This window comes from Cherax quadricarinatus, chromosome 6 (assembly GCF_038502225.1).
Source record: "Cherax quadricarinatus isolate ZL_2023a chromosome 6, ASM3850222v1, whole genome shotgun sequence".
Taxonomy (NCBI): domain Eukaryota; kingdom Metazoa; phylum Arthropoda; class Malacostraca; order Decapoda; family Parastacidae; genus Cherax; species Cherax quadricarinatus.
The window spans coordinates 43,104,045-43,120,261 of NC_091297.1; the positions used below are offsets into that span (position 1 = coordinate 43,104,045).

Below are 16,217 nucleotides of genomic sequence, written 5' to 3' on the forward strand. Positions count from 1 at the left end.
TGACCTCATGTACTCATTCTCTCTCTCATTTATTCATTTTATCTCGTTTACTCACCTCTGACCCTACATTAAGAGTACAAATATTTTAAGGTAAGTAATGAGTGAACTGTATATGCATTTTATCGCTCTAGGATGCTTAAATATCATAGAATAGTATGTGTGGGTGGGGTGGTCTGGCTGGCTACTGTACATACCACACTTGATTTCTTACGATAAATACTACTCATCTCGCCCTACATTAAGTTAAGACTACAAATATTTTAAGGTAAGTAATGAGTGAATGGTATATACATTTTATCGCTCTGGGATGCTTAACCCTTTCAGGGTTTCGGCCGTACTAGTACAGCTTACGCGCCAGTGCCCATGACATACTAGTACGCATAAATACTAGCGCCTTCAAATCTAGTGAGAGAAAGCTGGTAGGCTTACATATGAAAGAATGGGTCTATGTGGTCAGTGTGTGCAGTATAAAAAATCCTGCAGCACACAGTGCATAATGAGAAAAAAACAACTTTGACCGTGTTTTTGGATTAAAACAGCAACTTTGCACTATATTTTCGTATGATATTTATTGTTGTACAGGAGGGCCCCGCTTTACGGCGTTCCGCTTTACGGCGTTCCGCTAATACGGACATTTCAAATTATGACCAAAACTCACTATACGGCTCCCCCCACCTGACTTTCTAATACGGTCACCGTGCCCCACCCTGTTTGTTTACATTCTCCATGAGCTCAGTAAGCACTAAGTCTCTCCATTTTGTCTGGAAACTCCAAAATTTCAAATGTTTTTAAAAGTTATTTCATATTTTATATATACTCTGATAATTATACTTATGTATACCTGTACCTAAATAAACTTACATACATCAAGTCATTTAAATGTCGTATATTACGTTAATATACACATTTTCATTAATCCATCCATGATATTTTTTTCAAAATTATATAATAAACACGATGCATAACATATAAATAAGATAAATACACCCCACAGTAGAATAAATAAACATAAATGTGAGCTGTGTAGCAGACGACTTCCACAAGTGGTGATAATAACAATACTGAGTCTCATTAAATGTCGTATAGTACGGTAATATACACATTTTCATTAATCCAGCCATGATATTTTTTTCAAAATTATATAATAAACACGATACATAACATATAAATAAGATAAATACACCCCACAGTAGAATAAATAAACATAAATGTGATCTGTGGTAGCAGACGACTTCCACAAGTGACGCCATAATAACAATAGTCACAGAGTCTCATTAAATGTCGTATATTACGGTAATATACACATTTTCATTAATCCATCCATGATATTTTTTTCAAAATTATATAATAAACACGATGCATAACATATAAATAAGATAAATACACCCCACAGTAGAATAAATAAACATAAAAATGCAGTATTAGAATGTGGGGCAGAAGTTTGTGGTTATAGGAGGGTGGGGGCAGGAGGAAAGAGGAGTGATTGGTGGAATGATGAAGTAAAGGGTGTGATAAAAGAGAAAAAGGTAGCTTATGAGAGGTTTTTACAAAGCAGAAGTGTTATAAGAAGAGCAGAGTATATGGAGAGTAAAAGAAAGGTAAAGAGAGTGGTGAGAGAGTGCAAAAGGAGAGCAGATGATAGAGTGGGAGAGGCACTGTCAAGAAATTTTAATGAAAATAAGAAAAAATTTTGGAGTGAGTTAAACAAGTTAAGAAAGCCTAGGGAAAATATGGATTTGTCAGTTAAAAACAGAGTAGGGGAGTTAGTAGATGGGGAGATGGAGGTATTGGGTAGATGGCGAGAATATTTTGAGGAACTTTTAAATGTTAAGGAAGAAACAGAGGCAGTAATTTCATGCACTGGTCAGGGAGGTATACCATCTTTTAGGAGTGAAGAAGAGCAGAATGTAAGTGTGGGGGAGGTACGTGAGGCATTACGTAAAATGAAAGGGGGTAAAGCAGCTGGAACTGATGGGATCATGACAGAAATGTTAAAAGCAGGGGGGGATATAGTGTTGGAGTGGTTGGTACTTTTGTTTAATAAATGTATGAAAGAGGGGAAGGTACCTAGGGATTGGCAGAGAGCATGTATAGTCCCTTTATATAAAGGGAAAGGGGACAAAAGAGACTGTAAAAATTATAGAGGAATAAGCTTACTGAGTATACCAGGAAAAGTGTACGGTAGGGTTATAATTGAAAGAATTAGAGGTAAGACAGAATGTAGGATTGCGGATGAGCAAGGAGGTTTTAGAGTGGGTAGGGGATGTGTAGATCAGGTGTTTACATTGAAGCATATATGTGAACAGTATTTAGATAAAGATAGGGAAGTTTTTATTGCATTTATGGATTTAGAAAAGGCATATGATAGAGTGGATAGAGGAGCAATGTGGCAGATGTTGCAAGTATATGGAATAGGTGGTAAGTTATTAAATGCTGTAAAGAGTTTTTATGAGGATAGTGAGGCTCAGGTTAGGGTGTGTAGAAGAGAGGGAGAATACTTCCCGGTAAAAGTAGGTCTTAGACAGGGATGTGTAATGTCACCATGGTTGTTTAATATATTTATAGATGGGGTTGTTAAGGAAGTAAATGCTAGGGTGTTTGGGAGAGGGGTGGGATTAAATTATGGGGAATCAAATTCAAAATGGGAATTGACACAGTTACTTTTTGCTGATGATACTGTGCTTATGGGAGATTCTAAAGAAAAATTGCAAAGGTTAGTGGATGAGTTTGGGAATGTGTGTAAAGGTAGAAAGTTGAAAGTGAACATAGAAAAGAGTAAGGTGATGAGGGTGTCAAATGATTTAGATAAAGAAAAATTGGATATCAAATTGGGGAGGAGGAGTATGGAAGAAGTGAATGTTTTCAGATACTTGGGAGTTGACGTGTCGGCGGATGGATTTATGAAGGATGAGGTTAATCATAGAATTGATGAGGGAAAAAAGGTGAGTGGTGCGTTGAGGTATATGTGGAGTCAAAAAACGTTATCTATGAAGGCAAAGAAGGGAATGTATGAAAGTATAGTAGTACCAACACTCTTATATGGGTGTGAAGCTTGGGTGGTAAATGCAGCAGCGAGGAGACGGTTGGAGGCAGTGGAGATGTCCTGTTTAAGGGCAATGTGTGGTGTAAATATTATGCAGAAAATTCGGAGTGTGGAAATTAGGAGAAGGTGTGGAGTTAATAAAAGTATTAGTCAGAGGGCAGAAGAGGGGTTGTTGAGGTGGTTTGGTCATTTAGAGAGAATGGATCAAAGTAGAATGACATGGAAAGCATATAAATCTATAGGGGAAGGAAGGCGGGGTAGGGGTCGTCCTCGAAAGGGTTGGAGAGAGGGGGTAAAGGAGGTTTTGTGGGTAAGGGGCTTGGACTTCCAGCAAGCGTGCGTGAGCGTGTTAGATAGGAGTGAATGGAGACGAATGGTACTTGGGACCTGACGATCTGTTGGAGTGTGAGCAGGGTAATATTTAGTGAAGGGATTCAGGGAAACCGGTTATTTTCATATAGTCGGACTTGAGTCCTGGAAATGGGAAGTACAATGCCTGCACTTTAAAGGAGGGGTTTGGGATATTGGCAGTTTGGAGGGATATGTTGTGTATCTTTATATGTGTATGCTTCTAGACTGTTGTATTCTGAGCACCTCTGCAAAAACAGTGATAATGTGCGAGTGTGGTGAAAGTGTTGAATGATGATGAAAGTATTTTCTTTTTGGGGATTTTCTTTCTTTTTTTGGGTCACCCTGCCTCGGTGGGAGACGGCCGACTTGTTGAAAAAAAAAAAAAAAAAAAATGTGATCTGTGGTAGCAGACGACTTCCACAAGTGGTGATAATAACAATAGTCACGGAGTCTCATTAAATGTCGTATATTACGGTAATATACACATTTTCATTAATCCAGCCATGATATTTTTTTCAAAATTATATAATAAACACGATACATAACATAAAAAGATGATAAATACACCCCACAATAGAATAAATAAACATAAATATAAGATGTGGGAGCCTGGTTTGTTTACTCTGTGCCTGGCCTGTCACCTCTCATGTACATACTCATTCTTTCTCTCTCTCATTTATTCGTTTTATCTCATTTACTTACTCCTGACCCTACATTAAGACTACAAATATTTTAAGGTAAGTAATGAGTGAACTGTATATACATTTTATCGCTCTGGGATGCTTAAATATCATAGAATAGTATGTGTGGGTGGGGTGGCCTGGTGAAATAGCCTGCCTATTACAATACATACCACACTTGATTTCTTACAATAAATACTACTTGTCTCACCCTAGATTAAGACTATAAATATTTTAAGGTAAGTAATGAGTGCACTATGTGTGTATTGTACCTTTTTATTGTTTTTTGATGCCTGGTTCTATTGCTAACTTAATATATGTTAGTGTAAACTTGTTATCTAGTGTTTGTATGCATTTATAAGTGGAAAAAAAGGGTGTTCCACTTTACGGCGATTTCCGCTTTACGGCGGTAGCCTGGAACCTAACCCGCCGTATAAGTGGGGCCTTCCTGTATTCTAGTTTTCCTGGTCTCATTGTATAGAATGGAAGACATATTATAGAAATTGAGATGAGTTTGACTGGTTTTACAATGAAAAGTACCTTGAAATTGAGCTCAAATTAGCAGAAATCTTTGATTTTTACCAAAGTTCAAAAGAAAACAAATCATGCTAAGCATCCAATACACGTCAACTGGTGAGTCTAATATTCTTTCACAAGTGCGCCAATATTATTTATACCATTTCTACACTAATGCAGTAGTCTGCATAACAGTAAATCTTATTTTTTTTGTGAGAATAAAAATTCAAAGTGGAAAGCAAAAGAAATGTAAGAGGGGACTGGGGATGTGACTAATGAACTATTTTAGTGCCAGGAATGTCTTCTTGTTTATTCTGGGCTCTATTTGGAAATTGGCATCTTTTGAAATTTGTGTGAAATTGGCAAAATTGCTAAATTCTGACCACTTTATTGGATAGTTGAAATCGGTAAATTGGTGGTTTCTTGTACTCATTCGATAGAAAAAATGGAGTTCTAGCGAAATAGTTATGATTTTTGTAGACTATTACATTGCAATTGGCTGAAAATGGGGCTCAAAGTGGGCAAAATTGCCGATGCGTAAACACCGTTGAGACCGCTAACTTCGCAAGAGCATAATTCCGTAAGTTTTCCATCAAATTTCATACTTTTGGTGTCATTGTGATCGGAAAAAGATTCTTTATCTTTTCATTAGAAAAAATAATTTTTTTTTTTAATTTGGGGGACCCTAAGAACAAGTCTCTGAGAGGGCCTGTGCACCCTGAAAGAGTTAAATGTAATAGAATATTGTGTGTAGGTGGGGTGGCCTGGTATGGTAGCCCGGCTGACTACCATGCATACCACACTTGATTTCTTAAAATAAATAAGACTTGTGTCATCCTAGATTAACCCTTTGACTGTCACAACCCCCAATCCTGAGGTGTCTCCTGGTGTCGCAAAATTTAAAAAAAAAAAATTATTTTTTCTTATGAAATGATAGAGAATCTTTTCCCGATTGTAATGACACCAAAAAAACGAAATTTGATGGAAAACTGACGGAATTATGCTCTCGCGAAGTTAGCGACCTCGGCACTGTTTACAAATCAGCGATTTCGCCCACTTTGAGCCCTATTTTCGGCTAATTCCATTGTTCCAGTCGCCCAAACTCATAGCTATTTCTTTAGATCTCCATTTTTTCTATCGACTGAGTACAAGAAACTGCCCATTTACCGATTTCAACTACCTAATAATGTGGTCAGAAATTTGCAATTTGGCCAATTTCACGAAAACTAAAAAATATAACAATTTCAAAATAAGCTCCAGAATGAACAATGCAGACATTCCTGGCTCTAAAATAACATTTTCTTTGCTCATCAGTCATGTCTCCAGGCCCCTCTGATATTACTCTTGCTTTCTATTTTGAATTTTTATTCAAATAAAAAATAGAAGACTTACTATTATGCAGACTACTGCAATACTGTAATAATTGTATAAATAACATCAACCCATTCATGACTGCATATTAGAATGGCTAGTTGGACATTTATTGGACAATGGCATCATTTGTTTACTTTTGAACATTGGCAAAAATCAAACATTTCCTCTACTTTGAGCTCCATTTCTATGTTCTTTTTATAGTAAGAATCAATCAAAATCACCTCTATTTCTATAATATGTTCTCCATTCTATCAAATGAGACCAAGAAAACGAGAATACAACCATAAATACTACACGAAAATAGACCACAAAGTCAGCATTTTAATTAAAAAAACGGTCGTTTTTTTTTTCTCATTATGCACTGCGTGCTCCAGGATTTTTTTATATATGGTGCACACTGACCACACAGACCCATTCTCTCACATGTGGGCCTACCAGCTTTCTCCTGCTTGATTTGAAACCGCTAGAATTTATGAGTATATATACGTCAAACACGGTACCTCATAAGACGTATATATACGGCCGCGACAGTCAAAGGGTTAAGATTACAAATATTTTAAGCTAAGTAATGAGTGCACTGTGTGTGTCTTTTGGTTTTTTATTGTTTTTTGATGCCTAGTTTTATTGCTAACTTAATTTATGTCAGTGTAAACTTGTTATCTAGTATTTGTATGCATTTATAAATGGGGAAAAAAGGGTGTTCCACTTTCCGGCGGTAGCCTGAAACCTAACCTGCCTTATAAGTGGGCCCTACTGTATGTGTGAACAGTATTTAGTTTAAGGTAGGGAAGTTTTTATTGCATTTATGGATTTAGAAAAGGCATATGATAGTGGATAGGGGAGCAATGTGGCAGATGTTGCAAGTACAGTGGACCCTCAACCAGCGATATTAATCCGTTCCTGAGAGCTCATCGTTAATCAAAATAATCGTTAGTCAAGTTAATTTTCCCCATAAGAAATAATGGAAATCAAATTAATCCATGCAAGACACTCCAAAGTATTGAAAAAAAAAAAATTTTACCACATGAAATATTAATTTTAATAGACTCAAACTGAAGAAGACATGCACAGTTACATGACACTTACCTTTATTGAAGATCTGGTGATGATTGATGGGATGGGAGGAGGGGAGACCGTTGATCTTGTTAGTGTTTAGAAGGGGAATCCCCTTCCATTAGCACTTGAGGCAGCAAGTCTTTTTCTGGGGTTACTTCCCTTGTTCTTTTAATGCCACTAGGACCAGCTTCAGAGTCACTGGACTTCTGTCACACAACATATCTGTCCATAGAGGCCTGTACCTCTCGTTCCTTTATCCTAAAGTGTTTCACAACATTGTCAGTGTAATAGTCACCAGCATGGCTTGCAATAGCTGTGTGAGGGTGATTTTCATCAATAAAGGTTTGCACTTTAAGCCATATTGCACACATTTCCTTAATCTTTTAAGTAGGCAACTTCTTCAATTTCTCTCTCCCCTCCTCCGAAGCAGTTTCCTCAGGTGTGGCCTCTTACTGTTGAAGATGATCTAGCAGCTCATCAGTGGTTTGTTCTTCATTGTCTTCCTCCACCAACTCTTCCACATCCTCCCCACTAACCTCACCAATATGAGCACTAGTTCCAGGCATTTTTTCCTGTTCACCTGGGTGTTAGTCAACTGTTGTGGGTCGCATCCTGGGGGACAAGATTAAGGACCCCCAATGGAAATAAGTTAGACAGTCCTCGATGATGCACTGACTTTCTTGGGTTATCCTGGGTGGCTAACCCTCCGGGGTTAATCGTTTCTCGGTAATTGTTTCACGTTAAGCCACACCAACAACACACTCTCCACATCTATGAGTAATACAGCTGATGGTGGTGCAGTAACAACAACAGCTGACTGTGGTGCAGCAGCAGCTGCACCTTTGGCAAGAACAGCTTCCTTGATTGCCGTTTTCTTACCCACAATAGTAGCGATGGTTGATTGGGGTTTATTATACAACCTGACCAGCTCAGAGACACGCACTCCACTTTCATACTTAGCAATGATCTCTTTCTTCATGTCCATAGTAATTCTCACCCTTTTTGCTGTAGGGTTGGCACTAGAAGCTTTCTTGGGGCCCATGGTGACTTATTTTGCAGGTGCAATCACTACAAAGGCTGTGATAATATGAAATGTTCCAGTTGTTGTATGTATGGAAGCGACCGCGGTGGCTGGCTGGCTTGTAAACACTGGCGCCAAGGGACAAGTGAGGCGCGCTCAGGCCAAAGTGGACGCTTATGGTACGGAACGAATAGCGCTGGTCGGGTTTTTAAGCGCTGGTTGAGGCAAAATTTTTGCGTTTAAATGTATCGCTAGTCAGATTTATCGTTAATCGATGCCATCGCTAGTTAAGGGTCCACTGTATATGGAATAGGTAGTAAGTTACTAAATGCTGTAAAGAGTTTGTATGAGGCTCAGGTTAGGGTGTCGAGGAGAGAGGGAAATTATTTCCCGGTAAAAGTAAGTCTTAGACAGGGATGTGTAATGTCACCATGGTTGTTTAATATATTTACAGATGGGGTTTTAACCCTTTCAGGGTCCAAGGCCAAAATCTGAAGTGGTGCCCCAGTGTCCAAGAATTTTCAAAAAAGAAATGTTATTTTTTCTTATGAAATGGTAGAGAATCTTTTTGTGAAGGTAATAAAACAAAAAGTACGAAATTTGATAAAAAATTGACGAAATTATGCTCTCGCGAATTTTGATGTGTCAGCGATATTTGCGAATCGGCGATTTTGCCGAATTTGACTCACATTTTAGGCCAATTACATTATTCCAGTCAACCTAATTCTTAGGTATTTCACTAGTATTACTTCTATTCTATCGATTGAGCACAAGAAATCGCCAAGTCAACTGTTTCAACTACAAAATAGTGATTGGAAATTGGTTATTTGGCCAATTTAACACAGTTCAAAATATTCCAATTTCAAAATAGGCTCCAGAATAAACAATGTAGGTATTCCTGGCACTAAACTAACATTTCCACTGTTCATTAGTTAGGTTTTGAGGCTTTACAAATAAATTCCATTTTGATTTTTTATTCACATAATGAATTTTTATTCACACCAAAAAATAGAAGATTTACTGTTAAGCAATATTGTAATAATTGTATAAATATCATCACCACATTTGTGAACATATATTAGACCCACCAGCTGGCGTGTATTAGACGTGTGAGGTCTTTTGTTTACTCTTGAACATCTGCAAAAATTTAACATTTGGGCTACTTTGAGCTCAGTTTGAAGCCATTTCCAATGCCAAAAAACCAATCAAAATCATCTCAATTTCTGTAATATGTCTTCCATTCTATCAAATGAGATCAAGAAATCGCAAATACAACTATAAAAAACATATGAAAAAAAACACTGCAAAGTCCCTGTGTTAATTGAAAATCACGGTCTGTTTTTTTTCTCATTATACACAGTGTGCTGCAGGATTTGTTTTATGTGGTGCACACATACCACATAGATGTATTCTCTCATATCTAGGCCCAAATATACTGCTCACAGTTTATCAGAGTGAGCTGAGCTCATGGCGTAGATCTATGGTTTGGACCCTGAACGTAAAGCCGTAGATCTACTGGACGGACCCTGAAAGGGTTAAAAGAAGTATATGTTAGGGTGTTGGGGAGAGGGGTGGGACTAAATTATGTGGACTCAAATACAAATTAGGAGTTGACAGTTACTTTTTGCTGATGATACTGTGTTTATCGGAGATTCTAAAGAAAAGTTGCAAAAGTTAGTGGATGAGTTTGAGAGGGTGTGTAAAAGTAGAAAGTTGAAAGTGAACATAGATAAGAGTAAGGTGATGAGGGTATCAAATTATTTAGATAAAGAAATATTGGCTATCACATTGGAGAGAAGGAGTATGGAAGAAGTGAATGTTTTCAGATATTTGACAGTTAATGTGTCAGCAGATGAGTTTATGAAGGATGAGGGTAACCATAGAATTGAGGAAGGAAAAAAGGTGAGTGGTACATTGAGGTATCTGTGGAGACAAAAATTGTTATCCATGGAGGCAGAGAAGGGAATATACGAAAATATAGTGGTACCAACACTCTTATGTGTGTGTGTGTGTGTGTGTGTGTGTGTGTGTGTGTGTGTGTGTGTGTGTGTGTGTGTGTGTGAAGCTTGGGTTGCAAATGCTGCAGCGAGAAGGCGGCTAGAGGCAGTGTAGATGTAATCTCTAAGGACAATGTGTGGTATGAATATTATGCAGAGAATTCGGAGTGTGGAAATTAGGAGGAAGTGTGGAGTTACTAAAAGTATTAGTCAGAGGGCTGAAGAGGGATTGTTGAGGTGGTTTGGTCATTTAGAGAGAATGGATCAAAGTAGAATGACTTGAAGAGCGTATAAATCTTTAGGGGAAGGAAGGCGGGGTAGGGGTCATCCTCAGGAAGGTTGGAGGGTGGGGGTGAAGGAGGTTTTGTGAACGAGGGGTTTGGACTTCCAGCAAGCAAGTGTGAGTGTGTTAGATAGGAATGAATGGAGACGAAGGGATTTTGGGACCTGATGAGCTGTTGGAGTGTGAGCAGGGTAACAGTTAGTGAAGGGATTCAAGGAAATCAGTTATTTTTATTATAATCTGACTTGAGTTCTGGAAATGGGAAATACAATGCCTGCACCTTAAAGGAGGGGTTTGGGATATTGGCAGTTTGGAGGGATATGTTGTGTATATTTATACGTATATGCTTCTAAACTGTTGTATCTGGGCACCTCTGCAGAGACAGTGATTATGTGTGAGTGAGGTGAAAGTGTTGAATGATGAAAGTATTTTCTTTTTAGGGATTTTCCTTATTATTTGGGTCATCCTGCCTTGTGGGAGATGGCCGACTTGTTGAGGAGAAAAAAGAAAGAGACAAATATCTCGACAGCCAGGAAAATGATGGGGTGGGTATTGAGAACTTTTAAGACAAAGGAAATAATGCCGATGGTAACATTTCAAATCGCTAGTACTCCCTCATTTAGAATACTGCACATTGCTGACTGCCCCGTTCAGAGCAGGAGAAATGTCAGAGTTGGAACAAATGCAGAGATCATTTACAGCTCACATTGAACCAGTAACTCTAAATTACTGGGAATGCCTTCAAGTCTTGTACATGTACTCATTGGAATGGAGGAGACAGAGATACATGATAATATATACCTGGAAAGTACTTGAGGGCCTGGTCCCAAATCTGCACACTGCCATAACAACATACTGGAGTGAGAGATATTGGAGGAAGTGCAAAATAAACCCAGTGAGGAGCAGGGGTGCTTTGGGGACAATAAGGGAACACTGTATCAACATCCAGGGTCCCAGACTATTCAATATCTTAACAGAAGTTATCAGAAATGTGGCTGGAACAAGTGTAGAAGCCTTCGAGAGGAAACTGGACAAGTATCTTCACTAGTTGCCAGATCAACCAGGCTGTAATGAATATGTGGGGCAGCAGGCCTCCAGCAGCAACAGCCTGGTTGACCAGGCAAGCACCAGATGAGCCTGGCCCATGGCCATGCTTCAAGAGTAGTGAAACTCTCAAAACTCTTCAAAGGTATATCAAAGGTATGGTTTCTGTTTAAGTCAAAATGTGACTTGCTTCATTAACTCTTCGAAGGTCCGGAGGCTAGATCTCAGTGGCAGCCAGTGTCAAGAATTTTCAAAAAAAAAATTTGGTTATTTTTTCTTATGAAATGGTAGAGAAACGTTTTCTGAAGGTAATACAACAAAAAGTATGAAATTTGGTGGAAAATTGACGAAATTACGCTCTCGCGAATTTTGATGTGTCAGTGATGTTTATGCAAAAATTTTGGTTATTTTTTTCTTATGAAATGGTAGAGAAACGTTTTCTGAAGGTAATACAACAAAAAGTATGAAATTTGGTGGAAAATTGACGAAATTACGCTCTCGCGAATTTTGATGTGTCAGTGATGTTTATGCAAAAATTTTGGTTATTTTTTTCTTATGAAATGGTAGAGAAACGTTTTCTGAAGGTAATACAACAAAAAGTATGAAATTTGGTGTAAAATTGACGAAATTACGCTCTCGTGAATTTTGATGTGTCAGTGATGTTTATGCATCGGTAATTTTGCTGAATTTCACTCCCATTTTAGTCCAATTACATTATTCCAGTCAATCAAATTCTTAGCTGTTTTGCCAGTATTACTTCTATTTTGTTGATTGAGCACAAGAAATCTTCAAGTCAACTGTTTCAGCTACCCAGGAAAGTGATCAGAAATTGGTAATTTGGCTAATTTTACACAGTTTAAAATATTCCATTTTCAAAATAGGGTCCAGAATAAACAATGCAGGTATTCCTTGCACTAAACTAACATTTCCTCTGTTTATTAGTTACTTTTTCAGGCTTTACAAATGAATTCCATTTTTATTTTTTATTTGCATAATGAATTTTTATTCGCACCAAAAAATAGAAGATTTTCTGTTATGCAGTATTGTAATAATTGTATAAATATTATCAGTATATATATATATATATTTTTTTTTTTTCTCTCCAACAAGTCGGTCGTCTCCCACCGAGGCAGGGTGACCCAAAAAAAAAAAAAAAAAAGAAAATCCCCAAAAAGAAAATACTTTCATCATCATTCAACACTTTCACCACACTCACACATTATCACTGCTTTTGCAGAGGTGCTCAGAATACAACAGTTTAGAAGCATATACGTATAGAGATACACAACATATCCCTCCAAACTGCCAATATCCCAAACCCCTCCTTTAAAGTGCAGGCATTGTACTTCCCATTTCCAGGACTCAAGTCCGACTATATGAAAATAACCGGTTTCCCTGAATCCCTTCACTAAATATTACCCTGCTCACACTCCAACAGATCGTCAGGTCCCAAGTATCATTCGTCTCCATTCACTCCTATCTAACACGCTCATGCACGCTTGCAGGAAGTCCAAGCCCCTCACCCACAAAACCTCCTTTACCCCCTCTTTCCAACCCTTTCGAGGACGACCCCTACCCCTCTTTCCTTCCCCTATAGATTTATATGCTTTCCATGTCATTCTACTTTGATCCATTCTCTCTAAATGACCAAACCACCTCAACAACCCCTCTTCTGCCCTCTGACTAATGCTTTTATTAACTCTACACCTTCTCCTAATTTCCACACTCCGAATTTTCTGCATAATATTTACACCACACATTGCCCTTAGACAGGACATCTCCACTGCCTCCAACCGTCTCCTCGCTGCTGCATTTACCACCCAAGCTTCACATCCATATAAGAGTGTTGGTACTACTATACTTTCATACATTCCCTTCTTTGCCTCCATAGATAACGTTTTTTGACTCCACATATACCTCAACGCACCACTCACCTTTTTTCCCTCATCAATTCTATGATTAACCTCATCCTTCACAAATCCATCCGCCGACACGTCAACTCCCAAGTATCTGAAAACATTCACTTCTTCCATACTACTCCTCCCCAATTTGATATCCAATTTTTCTTTATCTAAATCATTTGATACCCTCATCACCTTACTCTTTTCTATGTTCACTTTCAACTTTCTACCTTTACACACATTCTCAAACTCATCCACTAACCTTTGCAATTTTTCTTTAGAATCTCCCATAAGCACAGTATCATCAGCAAAAAGTAACTGTGTCAGTATATATGTGAACGTATATTAGATCCACCAGCTGATGTGTATTAGATGTGTCATGTCATTTGTTTTCTTTTGAACACCCCCAAAAATTGAACATTTCTGCTAGTTTGTGCTGTTTCAAGCCATTTTCAGTACTAAAACCAATCAAAATCATCTCTATTTCTGTAATATATCTTCCATTCTATCAAATCAGACCAAGAAATCGCGACCACAACTGTAAAAAAAAACATACGAAAAAACACCGCAAAGTCGCTGTTTTAATCCAAAAGTGTCGCTTTTTTTTTCTCATTATGCACAGTATTTGTTTGATGTCGTGCACACTTACCACGTGTTCTCTCATATCTAGGCCCAAATTTACTTCTCAAAGCTTTTCTGAATGAGTTGAGATCAAGCAGTAGTTCTACTGCTTGGACCCAGGCTTCAAAGCCATAGAACAATGGGGCGAACCCTCAAAGAGTTAACTTGTGCTACTGTAGTTAATAGTTGAACAAAAGTATATTTTATCATAATTAGTGGAATTCTAAATTTAGGCCTTTGAACAAACTGGCTGTATCCCATATTCCACCAAGGCAGGGTGACCTAAAAAGAAAAATGAAAGTCTTTCTTTTTAAATTTAGTTATTTATACAGAAGGGGTTACCAGCCCCTTGCTCCCGGCATTTTAGTTGCCTCTTACGACACACATGGCTTATGGTGGGAGAATTGTTTTTCCACTTCCCCATGGAGATAAGAGGAAATAAAGAACAAGAACCATTCAGAAAATAGTAGTGAACCCAGATGAGTATGTGTAATATACTATATGCATGCGAATGCATATGTAATGTGACCTAATTGTAAGAAGTAGCAGCATGATACATCTTTTATCCTGCAAGTTTGATACAGAAAAGAGAGACCAGCAGTCCTGCCATCATGTTAAACAATTACAGATTTCCATTTCACATTCTCTTGGCAGGATGGTAGTACCTCCCTGGATGGTTGCTCTCTCTCAACCTACTACCTAGGTAAAGCCAGAATTATCATACAATTTGAAGGGTAATTTTCTTAATTGTTTAAATAAGATTATTTGATACAAAGTAGTACCTGTAAAAAGTATTTGATAAAATCTAATTTGAGTCAAATATGAATCGGTTCTTTGTCAGAAGAATGAGGATACAACTGTATTAGCGGGGTTTGTTCCTTGAAGTCTCCATTGCAGATTTTTCTGTAAAAGTGCTCTTGAACAGCATAACTGACTGAACATGCTGAAAACCAGTAACAGAGCTAACTGCTTTGCTCAGAGGTGCATCAGAAAGATTTGGTCTTGGAAAATCCAATGAACCCATTTTAATTGAAATCCTTTCGTTTGTTTCAAATTTAGAAGTCATGCACTAAGGCAGTGAAGGTCTGAATGCAACAGAAGTATTCATCTTGCTTTTGCTATTGATGTTCTTTTTGGTCATGTTTGAGATCATAACTATCCCTGTTTTTGCCTTCACAAACAATTTTCTTAAATCTACCTTTACATAATTATATAAACTGTAGGCCTGGTTTTGATTGTTGATGCATATCTCTCCCAATACTTTGTCAAATGCTCTAATGTTCAATGCTAATGTATAGTAAGTAACTTCACCTGTCTTACAGCTTCCTTCTACCATCTTCCCCTAACCTGCATTTAACTTTTTCCTTGTGTCTCACTAGGAACTTGATTGTCATACAGACGAAATTGTTGTTTAAAGTTTACCTTACAAATTGTGGGTGTGAATTATTCTAGTCACAGTATTGTGACTTGCTCTAAGTGATAACCATGTAAAAGTTACTCTTAGCATCATTAAAAGAGTACAAGAAGCACCCTTCTTAAGTACAAAAAGTGTACAGGAAAGTTTTTCTGTGTTAGTACACTGGAATGTGATGAGAGGTGATAGTACATGCAACACTGGAAATTATAACAAAAAAAAAATTAATCCCCGAGGATGGGATACTTCATTAAATAAATTTATCCTTTTAGGAAAGAGACAAGGACTTTTGGCAATCTCAGGAGGAAGAACGTGTTAAGAAGCTCGTTGAGGAACATCAAGTTAGTTTAGAACACAGTAGGCGCCTGAAGAGAATGCAGTCTGACCGCATAGAATTTCTAAACCAACTCAAATCCTCGCGTCGATCTGAAATTGAGAAGAAGCTTAATGATTTCAATGCTCGTCTTGAAGTGGAACGAAAGAAACGTCTTGCTGAGAGGAAAGAGCAGAGGTGAGCAGTTGCTTTAATTGATTAAATTTGTTTGCACACTCCATATATGTGTGGTCTTTTTGACTTTTTAAGTTGTTATGAATATTGTTGCAGGGCTAAGAACTTTATGAACACAAACTAAATATTAGTCTGTGTTCATAAAGGTTGCAGAAGGAAATTGACACCAGTCACTAACTTAGTGAAGCATGTGACAATTGGTGCTTTTCCTATAGCCATGTCCTCTGCTGGCTATCAAGGCATTAAAAAATTTGAAATACAGCCTCTCCTCACTTAACGACGGAGATACGGGCCTAAGACCCCGTCGGTAAACTATTTCATCGCTAATTGAGGAATGACCCCTTACTGACACTTCGAAAGCGTCACCACCCAAAATTAAAACATTGTTTTATGTTTGTTGGGAAATTC

The 16,217-nt window shown here is 37.9% G+C and overlaps 1 protein-coding gene across 1 annotated transcript in view; it reads left to right on the forward strand.

Moving 5' to 3' along the window:
* The window catches only part of eIF3a (eukaryotic translation initiation factor 3 subunit a), a 221,254-nt gene that overhangs the window by 129,384 nt on the left and 75,653 nt on the right, over positions 1-16,217 (forward strand). Inside the window, exon 14 of the mRNA XM_070081388.1 lies at positions 15,574-15,812. Within this exon, the coding sequence (XP_069937489.1) occupies positions 15,574-15,812 (239 nt within the window). The remainder of the gene's footprint in view (positions 1-15,573; positions 15,813-16,217) is intronic.